Source organism: Ustilaginoidea virens, chromosome 6, assembly GCF_000687475.1.
Source record: "Ustilaginoidea virens chromosome 6, complete sequence".
NCBI lineage: Eukaryota > Fungi > Ascomycota > Sordariomycetes > Hypocreales > Clavicipitaceae > Ustilaginoidea > Ustilaginoidea virens.
This window is the reverse complement of record NC_057321.1, coordinates 1,348,022-1,365,003: the sequence shown is the minus strand read 5'-3', so window position 1 is coordinate 1,365,003 and position 16,982 is coordinate 1,348,022. Positions and strand designations below refer to the sequence as shown.

Here is a 16,982-nt window from a genome sequence, read left to right as displayed (position 1 = left end):
CTTATAATTTTACAGCCTTATAATAATAAAATCGTATTAAATCGTATTTTCTTGATTTAACTATAGTTGAATTCTTCTAACTATAGCTAGGCATCATTCTGACCGTAGCTAGGTATCATAGGAATAACTACAGCCACCCAATTCGATATAGACCTTTATATACAGCTATCGGTCTAAAATATTTGATTTAACTATAACTGAATTCTTTTGACCGCAGTTAGGGACTCTATAGGCCTTTATGCGTAGCTATAGACCTGACCTAACCGCAGCTAGGATTTTTTTTATTGAATTCTTCTGACCGCAGCTAAGGACTCTATAGGCCTTTACACGTAGCTATAGACCTAACCTAACCGCAGCTAGGAATTTAATTATAATTATTCGGTTGTTTATAGTACTCGATTTTAAAAAAAAGGTTTATAACGTTTTGTACTAGTGTAGATGTCCTAATGGAAAGTAAAAATTTATAGATTGGATGCTTAAACCGGGTATGCAAGACCTATTAAAAAAAAACTTTAAGAAGAAGAAGAAGAAGAAGATCAAGATACCTACGATAATATCATAACGGAATATAATATCCTAGTCTTATCACTATGAATTCCTTCTACTGGCATTAGGGCTAAAAATGTGTTGTGTAGGAGGGTTGATTGTTCTCGAGCTAATCTAGTCTGGAACCCCACTATTTCATCCCTTTACAGCCCCAGCCCCCCACGCCCGAGTCAAGCGCGCCCAGCCCCACCTGTCTGTCGGCCGGCGCTGGCCTCGCTCGGCAGCGTCCAGGCGGATCCCAGCGACGCGAGTCAGCCGACCGACCCGTTCGTTACCATGCGTTACGTTACGTTTCGCCCGGCACTGCCCGCGGGGTCAACACCCGACGGCAGTTACTAGTCAGGCGCCTGGAAATTACCCGGGCATTTGTCTTCGGCAGCAGTGCACGTCGGCATGTGCGGAGTAGCCCCCCGAGGTATTTTAGTCCGGCTTGGCGCTGGCTGCTTGGCGTGGTGCGATCCAAGACTTCTTCTGTCTTTGGCTGTGCTCTGTGTCTGGTACGTTTCCGTACTTGTTTTATTTACAATGTTTTATTTACAATGTATTCCGCTATTCTTGCTGTTTTATTTTTCCCCCGTCCCTGTGGTTTTTGTAGATCATCTTGGCCGCGGTGGCACAAGACAAGACAAGACAGCGAGTCGTGGCGTGACGTAACGCGCCGCTTGGACCTGGCCGGTCCGGTCCGGGAGTTTACGCCTCTCTGCGTCCGCTTCTGCTTCTGCTTCTGCTTCGGCGTCAGGGATGCGGGCCTCGAGCTGCTACAGCTCTTTGCTGGGATCCGCGGCCGCCGACCACCCGTTTGCGTGGTCCCCAGCGGCGCTCGCATGTCCCGGCTCGCGCCCCTTGCGCCCCTTGCCCCCCATGATCCTCACCGCGAACCCGTTGGGAGAGTCGCCCTGCGCCGCCGGCGGGCGCGCAACCTCCACCACCGGCCGCTTCGCTCCCCAAACCCATACGCTGTCGTGCGTCGTCGTCTCGTTGACCACGCTGACGTCTCGCCGGTACACTACCTTGCTGTCGTCGTCGTCGTCGTCGTCGTCGGCAACGCTCCAGCCCTGCCTGCCCGCCAGCTGCTTGTACGCGAGCCTGTAGCGCTGGTGGCTGCTGCCGTGCCCGCCCGTCTGGTTGCCGCCCTCCGTTTGCCAGTAGAAGGCGCTGCTCGTCTTGCTGGTCGCCAGGCTGGATCCGTCGGCCCCGACCGGCAGCAGCGGGGCAAACGGCTCCAGCCCGTTGGGAAAGGCCGTCCGTCCCAGCACCGTCATGTCCATCCCTTGCGTCAGGTCGGCGCGCACCGTGAGGCTGTACCGGCCGTCCGGCGCCGTCTGCTTCACCCTCGCCAGCGTGGGGTACGAGTACGCCGCGTGGTAGACCGTCGACCCGTCCTCCAGCGCCCTGTCCGCGCCCCTGTACGACGCCGTGACGTTCTGGGTGTCGCCAGAGTCAGCCAGGGAGCCCCGGGCGTCCACGGCGAACTCCTGCGTCCAGGACGCCGTGACCGCCCGGCCGTTGCTCCTCGTGATCCGCGACTCTGCCTGCAGCACGCGCCGGGTGGTCTGGCGGTACGAAAGCGACGAGTTGGCGACCTGCACCACGCGCGGCTCGTAGTCGGGCGCGCTGACAAGCACCCGGGGGGGCCGGCCGCTCGTGACGTGGCCCGGGCCGTCGTCCAGCCAGACAAAGATCTTGCCCGAGAGCACCCAGTACTTGTTGGCCACCAGGTCGTCCTGCCCGACCACCTCGAGGCTGAAGACGTGGCTGCTGCCGTCGCAGAGGACACCGAGCCACGGCGTCACGTCAATCTCGTGCTCGCGCAGGTCAAAGGCCTGCGGCCCGACCATGGGCCGGTGCAGGGGCGGCGCGACCCCCCCGGTGAAGACGACCGGGTACGGCCACGACAGGCCCGCAATCTGGCCGTCAATGAACAGCCGGACCTCGCGAAAGGACCCCTTGCCGAGCAGCGTCGTGCCGTTGAACGTGTCGACGCCGCTCTCGGGGACGTTGGTCCACCAAAACTCCTCGTCCGCCTGGCCGGTGGCGGCGACGGAAGCGACGGCGCGCCTCGTGTTGCGCGGCAGCAGCACCGACGCTTCGGCCTTTTGCTCCGGGTATGTCCACGCGCTGCCCTGGCTGCTGCTGCTTCCTCTGCCAGCTGAGATGGGCAGCACGTGGTCTGCTGGACGGCCCGCGGCGCCGGACAGGTCCTCGTCGCGGATGTAGGTGGCCGCGAGGGTGGCGTTGAACGACCCCGTGTACTTGTGGTTGATGAGGTTTCCGAGATCGAAAATGAGCTTTTGCGGCTGCCTCCACAGGGCCAGGTAGTTGGTCATGTCCTTCCAGTACGTCCAGGCGATGCCCGGGTGAGCCTTGGGTTCCGCGGTCGACATGCGCCATACCTCGGCGTCGCCCAGCCACATCGTGGCCAGGCGATCAAACTGGCGGCCCTCGGAGACGACGGTCAGGTTGAGAATGACTCTGTTGTAATGGCTGGCAACGCGGCAGGTTGCGGGTGAGGGCGGTGCATAGTCGGCTATTTTTTTGCCGTCAACCCCAACGGCCCTTTGACCCCGTTCCCTTTTCTTTCACCCCCCCCTTGTGCTGGAGATGCGCAACTTACCCACGAAAGGGTGGCCGTAGCTATTGGCAAATACGTGATCCATCAACGTCACGGTGCAGGATTCGGGTTGCCTTGGCCTCGGGTTGCCCAGGTTCTTGTTCCCGTCCACCAGGCCGTCGGGCGCCAGCACAGGACTGGCAACTTGGAAGCATTGCAGCGGCGTCGCCGGGTATCCAGCTGCGTTTCTCGATGCGATCAACAGCTCCTGCTGATGAGCCTCGTCAACTGCCCTGCGGACAAGCTCGCCGTGCCACACGGATCTGGTCGACAAGGCGGGGGCCACGAGGCACGCGATCCACAAGCGGTTCCGCATGGGCACGACTCCTCATTTACGATGCCGTCGGGACTCGGTGCGAAATGTCGACCGCGCACGGGATTGCCGAGTCTTCTGTTGATGGCAGGAAGAGGCGCCGGCGACGCTGAGTCCCACTGTCCACTGACTCGACGGGGAATGACTCGACGGGGGATGACTTGACGGGAGAAGGCGGCCGAATCTCCTGGGGTCAAAAGGCAACAACAGTCTGGTGAAGGCGGGGGTAATTGCCCTACCTTACCTTACCTAATTAGGTCCATTATCAATATTGACCTGTCAGGTACCTGGGTACATTAGGTTCATATGCCAGAAAATAGTTGCTAGCATAGCCGTTTAGCAGCAGCACTCAACTGCCTTCTCTCGCCGTCTTATTGCTATGCAACGCAGCGCAACGCAATTCACCGCATCGCAATATTACAATATATTAAATACTTGAATATCTCTCATGTAAATGCATGCATTTGATTTTTTGCTCTTTCCCTCCAGGAGTCCAGGGGTCCTACGGGGCCACTGACACGGGCCACCAGCGGCTTGCTCCGCGCCAATAGCAGGCAGGCAGGCTTCTTAGTCAGAAAGCACGGCAGAACAACAACTTCTCACCGCCTTTTATTATATCCGCCTTAGGCACCCTTGCTTGTATCTACTCCGTACATATTAGTTTGATAGTGTAGTAAATTAGTAACGTAAGACTGAAGGCTATTTTGGCTATTTTTGTCGACTGACTGCCGAGAATTGATGGCTAATTAGTAAACAAGGCAATGGGCACATCTCCACCAGACGGCCTGGTCTTACTGCGTTTCAAAGCGGGAAGCGGGAAAGAGCTTGCGCTCTTCGCGCTTGCCTTCTTCGCGCTTGCCTCGACTTTCTTTGCAACATTGAAATCTCCAGGCAAAAGCTCCGCCTTCCCCTGATAAGGTATTTACCCAGCACGACCTTGCAGACTGCACGTGATGTGTGCACACGCCCTGCCCAGCAACCCAGGGGGGGTGCTGCGTAAGGTAGCTACCTAGGTACCTACCTAGGTATGCAACAATTGAGCTAAACTGTTTCGTTGAAACAAAATCACTAGTGTGCTGCACAATAGTCCTGGAACTCCAAGAAAGGCCTGGACCCGAGACGCCTGGCATCCATTGAAGAGTGATTCGTGCTGTAGAAAAAGGCTGCACACCTTACGCTGCTTCTTCTACTGCCGCTGTTCCGAGGAAGCTGTCGGGTTGTTCCGCGGAAAGCCGATGGCTTCGCGCAGCGGTTATACGCAGCCAATGTTAATGTTAGCCGCCAACAGTTGAGTTGGGCGCTTAACCGCCTAGCCTGGCATCCGGAGTTGGCACCGGCACTGTATTTTTAGGTTGTGCATTATCCGCCAAAACCTTGCCGTCTGGATACTACCTGCGGCGCGCGTGTTGATATAGTCTTGCGGGTATGAGACATGAGATAGGAGATACAACCTCTTCAATGAATATGCGTCGTTTGCCATCCCACGACTCAAAACCAGTTTCTCCATCCTGTTTGCATGTGGATTCGGTTTCACCAGAGTGCAAGATAATGTACCAGGGATTTCAGCAGTTGAGGAAAAAATAAATTATATTGAAACGTGTAAAGTACAGTAATCATCATCATATCTCATAATGCGGCTCCATCACCACTGTTCCCATGCTGCATCAGCATCAACAAAGGTCTTAGAGCCTGCGTAAGCAAGCTCCGGTCCCCTTCCTTCTGGCGGGGCTCCAGTCAGAGGCAGTACGGAGTAGTTGGTTCTGGTCGCTATCCCACTTCGAAACTCGTGGGGACATCAAGTAAAGAAGAAGCCGGGGCCCAGGCTCGGCGCGTTGTGGGACCGACGCGTCTCTCTCAAAAGTCTCCAGGCCGATATTGCCGCGGATGCAAAAGTGGCCTCAGACCGAAAGGAAAATCCCGCATCCGTGGATGGTTGCTTGAGTGGAGTGCCGACGAGTCGTTGAACGTTCCCCATCGTCGGTGGCCTCGGCAACCCGCCAAGGTTCAGGCGCAGTGGCGTGGCGGAAAAAAAAAATCTGTATAGGTGCTATTTCAAAAACATGCCTGAGCATGCCAAGCCCGAACATGCCAATGCCCAATCTCTGGCTAGGTCATCTGGTGCCCGGGCGCGTCTCCCTTGGAACTGGAGGTGTCGTGTCATGGCTGACTGTGGAAAAGACCTGGCACTTGAGCTTATCGCGGGGCTTCGCTGGCCCGCCGACCAGCTTCACGCTGTTGCAGCCTTATGGTGCGTGGTTGATGCCAAAGAGAAAACGACTTGCCGAGTTTCGTGTGTTCTCCCAGCTTTCTCTTTAGGCACGGCAGTTGTCCCAAAACCGCTTTCGAGCGGCAACAGCGTCCGTATCTCCGATGAAACGATGCTGGAAAAAGTTGAAGACGGCAAACTCGTCTCTGCTCATCACGTACGAGCTTGGCTGATCTTGCACCTTGCTCCAAATCCGCGACAGAGCATTTTCGAGAATTTTGCTGACGGTAGAGTCTGAAGCGCCGTCAATGCTCTCACGGGCAATCTCCAGCGCTTGGGCGACTGCAGCGTCATTAGTCTTGCCGGGCGTGAGCGTGTCAACACTCACGGGGCCGGGGGAGGGAGTGTCTTCGCGATGAGGCATTGAATGATAGCGCCTTGGTTGAGGTTGAGGTTGAGGTTGGTGATGGTTAAGGTGAAGGTGATGGGTATTTTGAGAAGCAACAGACAACATGTTTTGAGTGCGAGGGCTGGAAACAGCAGGAGAGGCGCCCATGCATATAAATAAACTCGCTGGGTGCTGGTTCTGCCGGTATGGTTCGGCAGGGTTGAAATCCGCGGTTTGGTTGTGGACCTTTGGTGGGAACCAGACAAGTGCTTTATTTAGGAGTGCAAGATGACGGGGCAGGGGATAGGAATGTGGTTAGGCGGCTAGGGACCGAGACAGGAGGGGGTGAGCGAGCAAGGAATTGAGAGTCCGCAAGTCTCGAGGTGTGTGCTCCCTAGGGGGGGCGTGCTTGTTTCACAGAAACCTCAAGGCCTGGCGGCGGGGTTTGCGTGATCGACTTAACCGCCGGGGTTGGCCTGCCTTGAGAAGATAGTTTCTTACTTGGGAGGGATGCTAAGGCCTGGATTGGCGCACCGCCCGACAAAGTTTGGGGGCTTGTGGCAGTTACTACCGCACGAGAAGGACGAGAAGGAGGAGAAAAGGGTAGAGAAACAAGAAAGCCTCCCGAGCCGCGTCAAGGGCTGTACGCTTTGTCGGAGGTGCGTGTTTGTTTGTTGCTAGTCTGGTCTAGCCTGGAAGCTGGGGAGTCTTGAGACCCAAGACCAAGGCGCAGCAGGCAACGGGCGTTCCAACTATCGATTGCTCTAGTTGGGCTTGAGAGAATAAGTGAAAGGCCTTGTTCTGCTGGCTGGAGCAGTCGTCAGTCGTGGTGCAGGGGCGTGCTGGCTACTTTATAGATGATCTCGTTCTGAGCTAAATCCCCTGCAATACCTCATCTCAATGACCCAACGAGGGGAAATCGACGGACGTGGAAAAAGCTGAAAGCCTAAATGCCGTTACTTACTAAGACGTCCCCAGCACAACGGTTTGCCTGCCGGAACGTTGCCGCAACGCTGGAGCCATAGCTGGAGCCATAGAACCCAGGGGCCTGGATCAGCAGATGGAACCGGATTAGCATAGTACGTCCATCTCCACTATTATGCGGGCTGAGGACGGAGTAGGGTACCGAGAATCAGGTCATGGGCCCGCCACTCTGAGGGTCCCGACTCCCAGGCTCCATGATAGGCGGCGTGGGCGTTGTTTAGGCGAGCACTTGATAATAGCACGTATCCATGTGCCGCTTGTTTTGTATTACTGTACTCCGTCTGCTGCCGGCTTTGATCGTACGTGAATGATGAAATTTGCCTGGAACTTCGTTAGCGTCAACGTAGTCTTTCCAACTGGCCATCGGTAATTTTGGATCCTGCGGGAAACTCTGTTTTTTATTCACATGACGTATACGTGATGGAAGGCTCGAGCGTTTTTATTTTCTTCAACCCTAGTTTGAGACAGACTTTGAGACATGGCAGATTCTCGATGATGGCTAAAGCGGTGATGCTTGGACTCTGGAGGGAGTCGGGGACAAGGAGAAGGTATTGTCCTCGACTTTCCAATACCTCATCCCCGATACTCACACTATGGGGGGGAAGGAGGAGGGGAAGGGGGTAGGGGTAGGGGGGGTGCTATCGTCACAGCCGCTAGCTCTTGGCCTCTAAAGTTCACCCAACCTTACCGGGTTGGGACATGGCATTGGAGTGACAGCCGACTGCCGAAGGATGACTTTCCAAAGTGATGGCGGGGGTGACAAATGAGGAGAAGCAGACTGGAGAGTCAAGCTTGCTGTGACGAAGCCGAGAGCCTGGAGGACGCCAGCCGTGGTGTGTTGGCCCATGAAACTCTGCCACCTTTTCGTTGAGGCGTGGGCAAGTGCATTGTCGGTCGATACCATACTGGGTGCAAGAGCTCCTCAGCCGCCGGTGACGCTTCGTCCGCTCAGCAGGGCTTCCGCCGAGGAATGCGTGAGACGAACTCCCTTGTCGACTTGGCAAAGCCAAAGAGAGTCCGTTTCCGGGGGTCCTGAAGCCCATCTCTCCAATGGCCACGTCGAAAAGACCATGGATTGGTAGTAGAGTTTTCGCCCGCCAAATCTTGTCTCTCTAGTCACCATGCGAGCGTGGTACGTACTGCTGAGTGCTGGTAAGGTTGTCCCCAAAAGCCTCGCAGGCCCAAGAATGAAAAGAGGTGGAGGTCCTTCGGCGCATGGAAACTGCGAACTACGGCTCGTACGTTAGCGTTGAATGAACTGGCTGGGCTGGGTCCGGAATACCTACCGCTCGACTTCCCCGCCAGCGCCGAAACAGAGTTTGCGCCATCTTGAGCCGTAGCCACGCATAAATCGGTGCAAGGTACGCACGATCGGGAATTGTCCGCTAATTACTCGCAACGCCACACTGTCGACAAAACAAAAAGCCCATGCAATTTTGTGTTCCACTTGCCTCGGCGAAACGGCGTGGTTGGGGCACAGACTGAGGTGAGGTGGAGAATGGATGGCTCTGTCTCCTCTGCTCGGCAAAGACCACGGAGTCGGAAGCACGGGAAATTAAACGGCCAAGCGCTGATCTTCATTCAATGTTCCGACTCCCCATGGTGATGCAAAAGTCCTTGTTGGACAAGGGTCTCTGCTAGATAGAATCGGATAGAATCCACCGAGTAGACGTTTGACCAAGCACCGTCTCATCTTCTCGGAAGGTGCGACGCACACAGTGCAAGCAGGCAGGAAAAGCATTGGAAAGTCCTGGCCAGATCGTCGTCGAGGCACAAACTCTACATGCCGCAGTCAGCCTTTGGGATCCCGAAATGGCTCACAGGCTCAGGTTTGCTCTTTCGGCTACATGACCCTCAGAGTCGGGACCCAGCAGTCTTGGTGGTCTCGACTCTCGGCATTCTTCCATTTACGGAGCAAGTAAGATGGAGCTCCCTTGGCACTGTGTCTACCTACGGTTGGTAGGTACTTTGTTATTCTGCTTTTGGTTTCCCCCTTCTTTCTTTTACTCCCTTTTCTGATCTTCCACTTACGACCGTAACTAACCCAGACTTTCTGCAAATAGCAGGGGTCGCAGTATCCAGGTATCCAAGTTGCGGAAGAACGATGAATGGACCGAAATAGTGGCCAGGTTGTTCTTGTGAGAAAGTTTATTTTCCGCGGGATACCCACTTCTCATTCATTTCCTCCAACGGCTTTGCTTCACAGAAATGCCTGGACAACTAAGGGCGGCCGCAAGGTTCATTAGGCAGACGCCCTTGGATTCTGAGGCTGTTGGTGATTATTCTTTTATCAGTCGCAAAAACCTTCCCTCCATCTTTCTTGAACAGCACTGCCACACGAGCCGCAATTCTCCCTTTATTTTTTTTTTTATTTTTTTGCCCTTCTCTTTGCTTCACACACCATGTTGGTGCATCTTGTCATGTGCTGACGTTCTGGTCTAAACTCAACCGGCAGGCTGAGCACGAGTATGAAACTATTGAGGATTGCTTGCCCAGCCAAGGTGGCGGCACGTACTCGATCAGTGGCGACAACCACAATTATTGTCTGCCGATTCTGCTCTGCATTGTGGTGCAACCCAACGTCGTCGGTCAGTGTTGGTCAGCATTGTCCCTTCTTTTTGTTGACGATTGATGAATTTGATCATGTCCGTTCAAAAAACTTTGATCACCGCCAACACTACGTACAGCAACTTAAAAACGAAGGCGAAGAAAGTCTATCGCGCGAACTCATGTAATATGTCACCTGGAATACGACATCATTGACACAGCCTCCCTTTCCCAATGCGGCTCAAGTCTTGCTGCGCAATGGACGTTTAACCTCGAAGTCGCCACGCATCTATGAAGAATTGTACGTTGCCACCGAGGATCTCATAGCGTGGTCTAAGTTTAGGCGGTGGAAACGCTATCAACCGTTGCAGCCGTTTCAGGAAGCTCTCTTGGATTTTGGGGCATGCTTGTTGTCGTGTCAAGTGTCTACATGTCGCCCACGAAAGAAAGTCAACTGCATCGTTTGAATGTTATACAAAGAGAGTCGAGTGCAGTTGGTTGAGAACTTGAGAGCCGGCAACATAACGCGCTCGGCGTAAATTATTCGCTGCCATGAGCCCTCATTCGTACCTTGCTGACTCTTCACTGCTGGCTTAGCTGCTCTTTTCCTCGTAATTACTTGGATTTAGCGGCATGAACTGAGAGGCTCTACTCAGCTGCGACGGTCTTCCCTCCGGATGATGCAGCTATTCAAAGCAGTCGCATTGCCTTTCCCATTTACATCCAGCCTACAACATCCAACACTGTCAGGCTGGGACGGATTGGCTCACCAGTGATATTATGGTTGTAGTCTTCAGATGCAGGTACTTTTGCCACGCACTTGGTGACGAACGTTGTTGATACCTTGCACTGCCTACCTTTGGCTTTCTCGGAATCTTCTTTTCTGGAGCTTAGTGCTATCGTCTCTCACGTTGACGGTGAGTGTGCGCCGAGAAAACGCGGCAGCCGCAATCCGACCGGTAGCATCATCATGTCTTCTCGTATCAAGAAGTTGGTAAAGTTAAAACCCATCCATCAGATAGGTGCCACGAACGAAGGCGTCATCCGCCGGTTGTAGGGCGTTGCTGAGCCTCCATGCATTCTAGCCACGACCGGAATGGTGCCCATCCTAAATGTACGGGCCAAAAACCGCCTATCTGATTTTGCCATCCTCATCCCTGGAGGCCATACCATAGGTGTTTCCTTGACTGGTAGGTGCGCCCGCCCCCTGAAATACTTGCTTTGAACAGTCAAAACAGTGCCCTCGCTGAGCGGTCCGGATTAGTAGATGATTGCCGGAAGATGACTAAAGATGACTTGTGGCCGACTGGCAAGCCTCGGACTATTGAAAGTAAAACAACAAACGGCGGGACAAAAAGCACACCATCACCCAGCCAGCTAGGCAAAAGCCAAAACCGCCGTGCCCACCCGTCCTAGCGCGGTCTGCTCTGCTGGTAACCAATCTCGGGAGTCTAAAAAGTTCGTTTTCGACAAGGCTCTTTATTGTGGCCCTGCTTGAAACATGGCTTTGCCATACGCGATATGTACTATCACCACCATTACCATCCGCTCCGCAGAGCAAGCAACGACAGATCTTCAACAGCTGCACCATGCATCAAACTTGTAGCGCGCATTGCCTATCCAGGGAACAGCCGCACGTATTGACCGTCAAGCCTGCCCGCCGTGCAGGAGACAAGTTGCTGATTGCGGCTACAGTGTCGGCGCTTGCTCGAGTGTTAATGCTGTCCAACACCCACGCGGCACGATGAGAACGAAACCAGGGAGAATGGATGGCTTCTTGCGGCATGAGGTCCGACCACCTGTCATCCCTGCGCTACTGTCCTCCGTCACGAAACCTCTGCCTGGCTTGAATCTTGGGTCCGGTGACTCTGGTCGAGACCCGTCTAGTTTGCTTTGGATATCGGCCGCCCTCTCTACCTTGACCCGGCACGTCGGTACTTCTTACAGCCACCCCCATCTCCACCCCCAACACCGACCCCACGTCTTGCTGGTTCAGGACGCTGACAACGCGGATAAAGCTGCTATTTCAGGAAGGTATAGAAGCCCCCAGGTAGTATGCTCCAACCTGCTCAGCATAGCACCAGCACCGGAGAGTTTTTTCTTCGTCTAACCTTTCGCCTCGCCGTGTGGCGCCTTGAGCTGACTCATGTTCGTCATCTCTTGCTCCTTCAAGGCTGCCGTGGCATTTGCCTTAACTCCGGAACACGCCGCGGAAAGACGGGGTTCCGCCGAAACGGGATTCGGCGGGTGATTGCAACGTCGGAATCTCTCGTGATTCGCCCGGTGCGGAATAAGGCAAGCGCCCATGCTTTTAGAACGTGTCTACTTCTGCCATGCAGCCTCAGCTTGCCCTTGCCCAGTCGCGGTGGTGTTTAGTCTCATCAAATCAACGCTTTTGCATAGTACGTACGACTGGGCAGCCACCTCGAAGCCGGATTTTAAAGTTTAATTGCCAGCCGCCCCCCTCACATGACGTCCAACTTGCGCCAATGAACGCGAATCCATATCCCTACATACAAGTGTCAGATCTCTCATCCTGCACAGACTATCAATAGCATTCCCACCGTTTGTGTGACTATGCAACAAAGTTGGATTTTTTCAATTCTAGCAATCGTACATGAGTGTTCTTTTTTTCTTTTTTTTTTTCTTTTTTTTTCTTTTTTTTTTCTTTACATGCTATGCAAGCCCGGCGGCGGACAAGCTGCCACGGCGTTTTAAGCTTTCCTTCCCAGCCAATACTGTACAGACACATTCCCAGGCTGCACCGCGATGCGACGGCATCATCATCATCTGACGGACGCCTAACGGCCATGTCAAGCTAGCGTGACGCTCGTTTCCCAATGTTCCACCCCCAGGATCTCAGGACTTTGACAACCTTGGGCGTCACCGCAGCTGTCAACGGCACCCGAAAGAATATGAAGCTCTTGTGAATGGCGTAGGCAAGAGCAAGCTGGGTCCCCAAGCCTGCAGAAGCCGAATTGTGTTAGTTACCGCTCGATTCCCGCGCCCGTGACCTCGTAGATAGATCGGGCGCTCGTAGTATAAGGAAAGAAGACACGACGTATACATACTAGCTTCTTCTTTATGGTACTCTTGAGCCTCCTTGACACCCCAGCTGGCCATTTCAACCTTGTCGGTAATGTTGTCGTCGCCCAAGGTATTTACTTCGGCATTCTTGAGCGAGCGCCAGTACTCGTGCCATTTTTGCCGGACAGCTTCAGGAATGAATTGCTTGATGCCGGATACAACGTAATGCTCAACCTTGCCTGCATCATCCCAAACAGAGAACGATCAGCATGTTTGCAAGATGCTTGTTATTGCGGCTCATAAAAAAAAGGGGGGGGGGGGGGGGGCCTGCACCGACCGATAGTGTCTGTCCCGACAATCCTTACGAGAAGGAAGCAGAACGGAAAGTCCAGAACGCTAAGAGCAAGGTAAACGCCGACTGCAGACCAGCCGTATTCCTTGGACAGCCTTTTCAACCGTTGGCTCAGCGTCAGCTTTTCTTGCGTCGCGGTGCCCCTCTGCATCGTGTCTGGTCTCCAAGCCGAGAAGTGAAATCCACGCGGGTGCGTTCGCGCAAAGAACAGGCCGGTTCGAGTGCAGGTCGCCCGGTTCAAGGGTCGTAGATTGCGAAGATGCCTCGTGTATTGATGCTGCCGTTGGCCCGGCTTGAGTCCTGTGACGAGCGTCTGTCCCGTTTCCGTGCCGAGCATACGTCTCCACATGCGTATCCATGCCGACGAGGACGTGAGCTGAGCCGTGCCGCCTCGCGCAGGGAGGCTACGGAGCCCGAGAGCTGTACGGAGGAACATTGTCGTATCGGGGGCTGACGTGGGAGGACTCCTTGGCCGCCCTCTTCTTGGAAGGCCAGAGTGAAGTCGGCCAGGACGCTCTCTCTCGCTTGTTCACTGTTGGATTTGCACGCGATGTGCTCAATGGAAGCTTTTCGAGTCGCGGGTGGTGCCAGATGGTCCACGTTGTATGCGGCTGGGGGGGTAGGAGGACCGACCGGGTACGGAGTAAGCTGACGGTGAAACCTTTTCCACAGCCTCGCCAAAGCCGCCGCCGCCGCCGCCGCTGCTGCTGCTTAGAGAATCGGGGGTTTCCCGCTATTCTTGTTGCTTGCCGTGTTGTGATGATTGCGCCGTATGTCGGTCGGGGAGAGCTTCAAGGCCTGCGGGATTTCCGTAGCTCCACCCCTTTTGTTTTCTGGTCCAGACGCAGGGGAATCTGTTGCGAATTTGCACCAAAGACGCCAGCCAGCAGCAGCTGAGCTTATCGTCACCGACAAGTCATGGGGGTCTGTGCGGGCCCGGCCAATCACGTGGCCGCTGCCATGCTAAACCTTGTCGTGCCTTGCAAGCGTAAGCATCACAGCTGAAGCATTCATCACAACTTCCCAGGCCGTGACTTGAACGAGGCAACGCTGCGGATTATCAATCCGGAATGGATTTTTCGTACCAGGGCCGTCCGTAGCTCAATCGATGATTCGTGCGTTGCCGACTTGTACGCTGTTCATCAGGCGATGAGGAACAGTGGTGTTCCAAGGTACGGAGGGGATTGGGATGCCTCTTGTCTGCATGGCCCCGAATCGAAACAGAGGGATAGGTTTTGAGTGCTCCAACGGTGGAGTGGATTTCGTGGTATTCCCAGAGGTCCAACAAGTGACTGGAGCTTCCGATGTGCATTTTCACTGCAGCGAACCCTGTGTGCCAGCTCCAAAGGAGTTTGATGCCGCCTGGTTTCGACTCACTTGGTTGCTCACACCAGATAGAGTCTAGTAGTGATTACAGTCAATAGGACCAATGGATTTGTTAAACTGTCTGGTACATGTCTGGTGCTCTCCAGGATCAGGCCAGGCCTTGAGCAGCTGCCGGCACAGGTCTGGCAGATGCCATGGCCAGCTGGAGGTTGCCTCGAACGCTCCGTAATCGCTCTTCCCCCGCGGGAAATCAAAATTCCCCAGTGCCAGCGTGCCGCAAGCCATCGTTATTCATTCTCAAAACCAAAGCCTCGCTGCATCGTGCCAGTCTTTTGAACTTTGCATCACCTTCACAGTTCTCATGCATGCCGCCTGTCGCCAAGGCTACCCACGTCGTCGCATAGGTCCCATCGTCTGCTCGGTGCCCTTCGTTCCCCCCTGGGACATGAAAACAGCTCTTTCCCGCTTCCTTTTTTTCAGTCACGCGCGTGATGCAACTGGAAGCTAGTAGAATGCATCCCGTCGTGAGCAAGCCTCTCGTCCCTTGACTATATTCAACCATAGTGTTGTCAAGTCCGTCAGGGAGGAACTCTTGAGGCTTTATCCGTAGCTGGCACTCTTTTCCTCGCTGCCCGTGCGCTCGTTTTTCGCTCGTTTTCCAGCTTTTGCCTTGCATGTCTTACTTGTTGCCGCTCGTTTCTGTCTCTGTTTGCCGTCTTGACCCGTTCGTTTCTGCTGGATGGCTCTGGCCGGCATGTCTTCTACGCCCGTCACCTGCAGCAGGAAGAGAAGCCTGCTTCGAACGTTTGGGTCTCTCCGAAGGCACAGGGACCTGGGTCCTTACTCTCCTTCTACTGCTGCTCAGCCTCAAGGTGGGTGCGTGCGTTTGTCTTCATTGCATGCTGTCGGCATACTGATTCAGGAGGCACCCCCAGCCGTGACACCGACCAAGGTGAATCACCAACGCCGGCAAGCAAACAGGCCAAGCTCGCCAGGGCTGCCGCCAGGGGCTGCAGGAGAGGCCGGATGCGTTTTCAAAAGTGATCCCGGCTCATACGGCTGCTCCGCAACTCCACGTACGAATGTCGACACCACCCTTACACGGCCGCCCACCTGTCCAGACCAAGATGTTGGCAGGCCTCTAATCTCCCCCTTTTCTATGCACCCAGTCCTTCTCTTGCATTCGGGACAAACGGACGAAAACTGCGTCAGCTCCACCACTCACAGAAGCTCGCTCAGCGTTCCTCGTTTGAATACAATGACTCGCCATTCGCGTCGCTACACCACCAACTCGTTGCAGTGGGAAAGGACGGGTGACCTTTTGAAACTTGTCGACACCCCCATCATGACCTCGGTGGACAGCTCGACGCGCGAAAATGGTCTTCCGGTCGGGGATGATGGCCATCCCAAGACAGGAACGCCGGAGAAACCCGTCGCTCAGAGAAGGCTGTTTGCCCCGAGCCCGGAGCACAGCTCTCGGGTGGCGAGCGCCGAGGAAATCAAAGACAAGGTCCAGGAAATGCTAGCGGCAATAGATGCTCTCAAGCCCAGCAAATCACCAGCGGTAATCAATGGCTCTCGCTTACTTCCGCGGATAACACAATCAAAAGTGTTCAACAAGGTCTCCCATGTTTTCGGCCGGATATGCCATAAATCAACCGAAATTGGCGTCAGGGTATCTGCCGAGGACAGCAAACCGCAAACCGACGAGATGAAGGCTCCTTTGACTCGGCCAACCGGCGCAGCGAACGCCAGCCAGGCCTCGGTCAGTTCCTCGGAAATCAGGCGCAACGAGGAGGATAACCTTGAGCTCAAAAAGGAAAAGCTCGAGAAAATGATTGGAAGCCACCTATTCCGAGGGTCGGCCGACTCGAGAGAATGTCCTGTGCTGAACCGGCAACCCCACGGGGCAATTCTTGAAGGCTCAGTGGCAAGCCAGAATCACGCTGGAGCAGGAAAACATGGGTTCCAAGACGACAACATGGCTTCTTCTGCACCATCCCCTAATCCGTTCGACGCTGAAGATGACTTTGAAAGCAATCTTGAAGAAGGCATCTTGCATGTGTCGCCGGCGGGCTCGTCAACGCCACGGATACGAATCAACCGAGCTTCCGAGTCCACCCTGGATGATGTCTCGATGGATGATGACATGAGCGCGTCAAGTGTCGGCCAAGTTAATCTCGCAAGGATTGTCAAGCTGGACAAGCAATGCCCCGAAAGCCAACAAGTGCGCCGGGTGAATTTCCGATCCGCCGTCGACGAGCAGAGAGCAGGGCGTGATGTTGGCTGGGTGAAGAAGCATCCCTCGCCGAGTAAAGGAGATCTGGAGAAGCTGGAGCTTGCGTTACGGCGCTATCAGCTGTCGCGGGAGGTAGCTCGGCATGACACGACTGATGAGCTTGCTGCCAACGACACTCTGGCTTCCGAGGTGTTGGCTGTCAGAGATCAGAACAAGAAGATGCAGACTCTGGGACAAGGCGGCGCACATTCCAAGTCAGGCTAGAACCAGTCTCGCGATGAGCCCCCACCAAGCCAAACTGCACTACCGCCCTACAGTCGACCAGCGCAAATGCGGAGAACCCGTGTTCGACTTGCGGCGGATTACAGGCCAAAGAATGCTTTACACGACGAGCTCGACGAGCTACTGTAGTTGATAGCAGCTCTCTTTTTTTTCCTTTTTTC

The 16,982-nt window shown here is 54.6% G+C and overlaps 6 protein-coding genes across 6 annotated transcripts; 3 read left to right on the top strand and 3 right to left on the bottom strand.

Moving 5' to 3' along the window:
• Window positions 1-1,304: 1,304 nt before the first annotated feature.
• UV8b_07318 (uncharacterized protein) lies at window positions 1,305-3,473 on the bottom strand (the record flags this gene model as incomplete). The annotated part of the gene is made up of 2 exons (XM_043144815.1): window positions 1,305-3,073; window positions 3,161-3,473. The coding sequence occupies 2 exons, from the start codon at window positions 3,471-3,473 to the stop codon at window positions 1,305-1,307; spliced, it is 2,082 nt and encodes a 693-aa protein (XP_043000750.1).
• A 1,545-nt stretch (window positions 3,474-5,018) lies between these two features.
• On the top strand, window positions 5,019-5,514 carry UV8b_07317 (uncharacterized protein; the record flags this gene model as incomplete). Its single annotated transcript, XM_043144814.1, has 2 exons — window positions 5,019-5,038; window positions 5,139-5,514. The coding sequence occupies 2 exons, from the start codon at window positions 5,019-5,021 to the stop codon at window positions 5,512-5,514; spliced, it is 396 nt and encodes a 131-aa protein (XP_043000749.1).
• Window positions 5,515-5,782: 268 nt separating this feature from the next.
• Window positions 5,783-6,190, bottom strand: UV8b_07316 (uncharacterized protein; the record flags this gene model as incomplete). The annotated part of the gene is made up of 1 exon (XM_043144813.1): window positions 5,783-6,190. One exon carries the CDS (start codon window positions 6,188-6,190, stop codon window positions 5,783-5,785), a length of 408 nt encoding a protein of 135 aa, XP_043000748.1.
• A 3,066-nt stretch (window positions 6,191-9,256) lies between these two features.
• Window positions 9,257-9,743, top strand: UV8b_07315 (uncharacterized protein; the record flags this gene model as incomplete). The annotated part of the gene is made up of 3 exons (XM_043144812.1): window positions 9,257-9,319; window positions 9,504-9,636; window positions 9,736-9,743. 3 exons carry the CDS (start codon window positions 9,257-9,259, stop codon window positions 9,741-9,743), a joined length of 204 nt encoding a protein of 67 aa, XP_043000747.1.
• A 2,670-nt stretch (window positions 9,744-12,413) lies between these two features.
• On the bottom strand, window positions 12,414-13,410 carry UV8b_07314 (uncharacterized protein; the record flags this gene model as incomplete). The annotated part of the gene is made up of 3 exons (XM_043144811.1): window positions 12,414-12,559; window positions 12,667-12,861; window positions 12,960-13,410. 3 exons carry the CDS (start codon window positions 13,408-13,410, stop codon window positions 12,414-12,416), a joined length of 792 nt encoding a protein of 263 aa, XP_043000746.1.
• A 1,644-nt stretch (window positions 13,411-15,054) lies between these two features.
• Window positions 15,055-16,803, top strand: UV8b_07313 (uncharacterized protein; the record flags this gene model as incomplete). The annotated part of the gene is made up of 1 exon (XM_043144810.1): window positions 15,055-16,803. One exon carries the CDS (start codon window positions 15,055-15,057, stop codon window positions 16,801-16,803), a length of 1,749 nt encoding a protein of 582 aa, XP_043000745.1.
• Window positions 16,804-16,982: the final 179 nt, after the last annotated feature.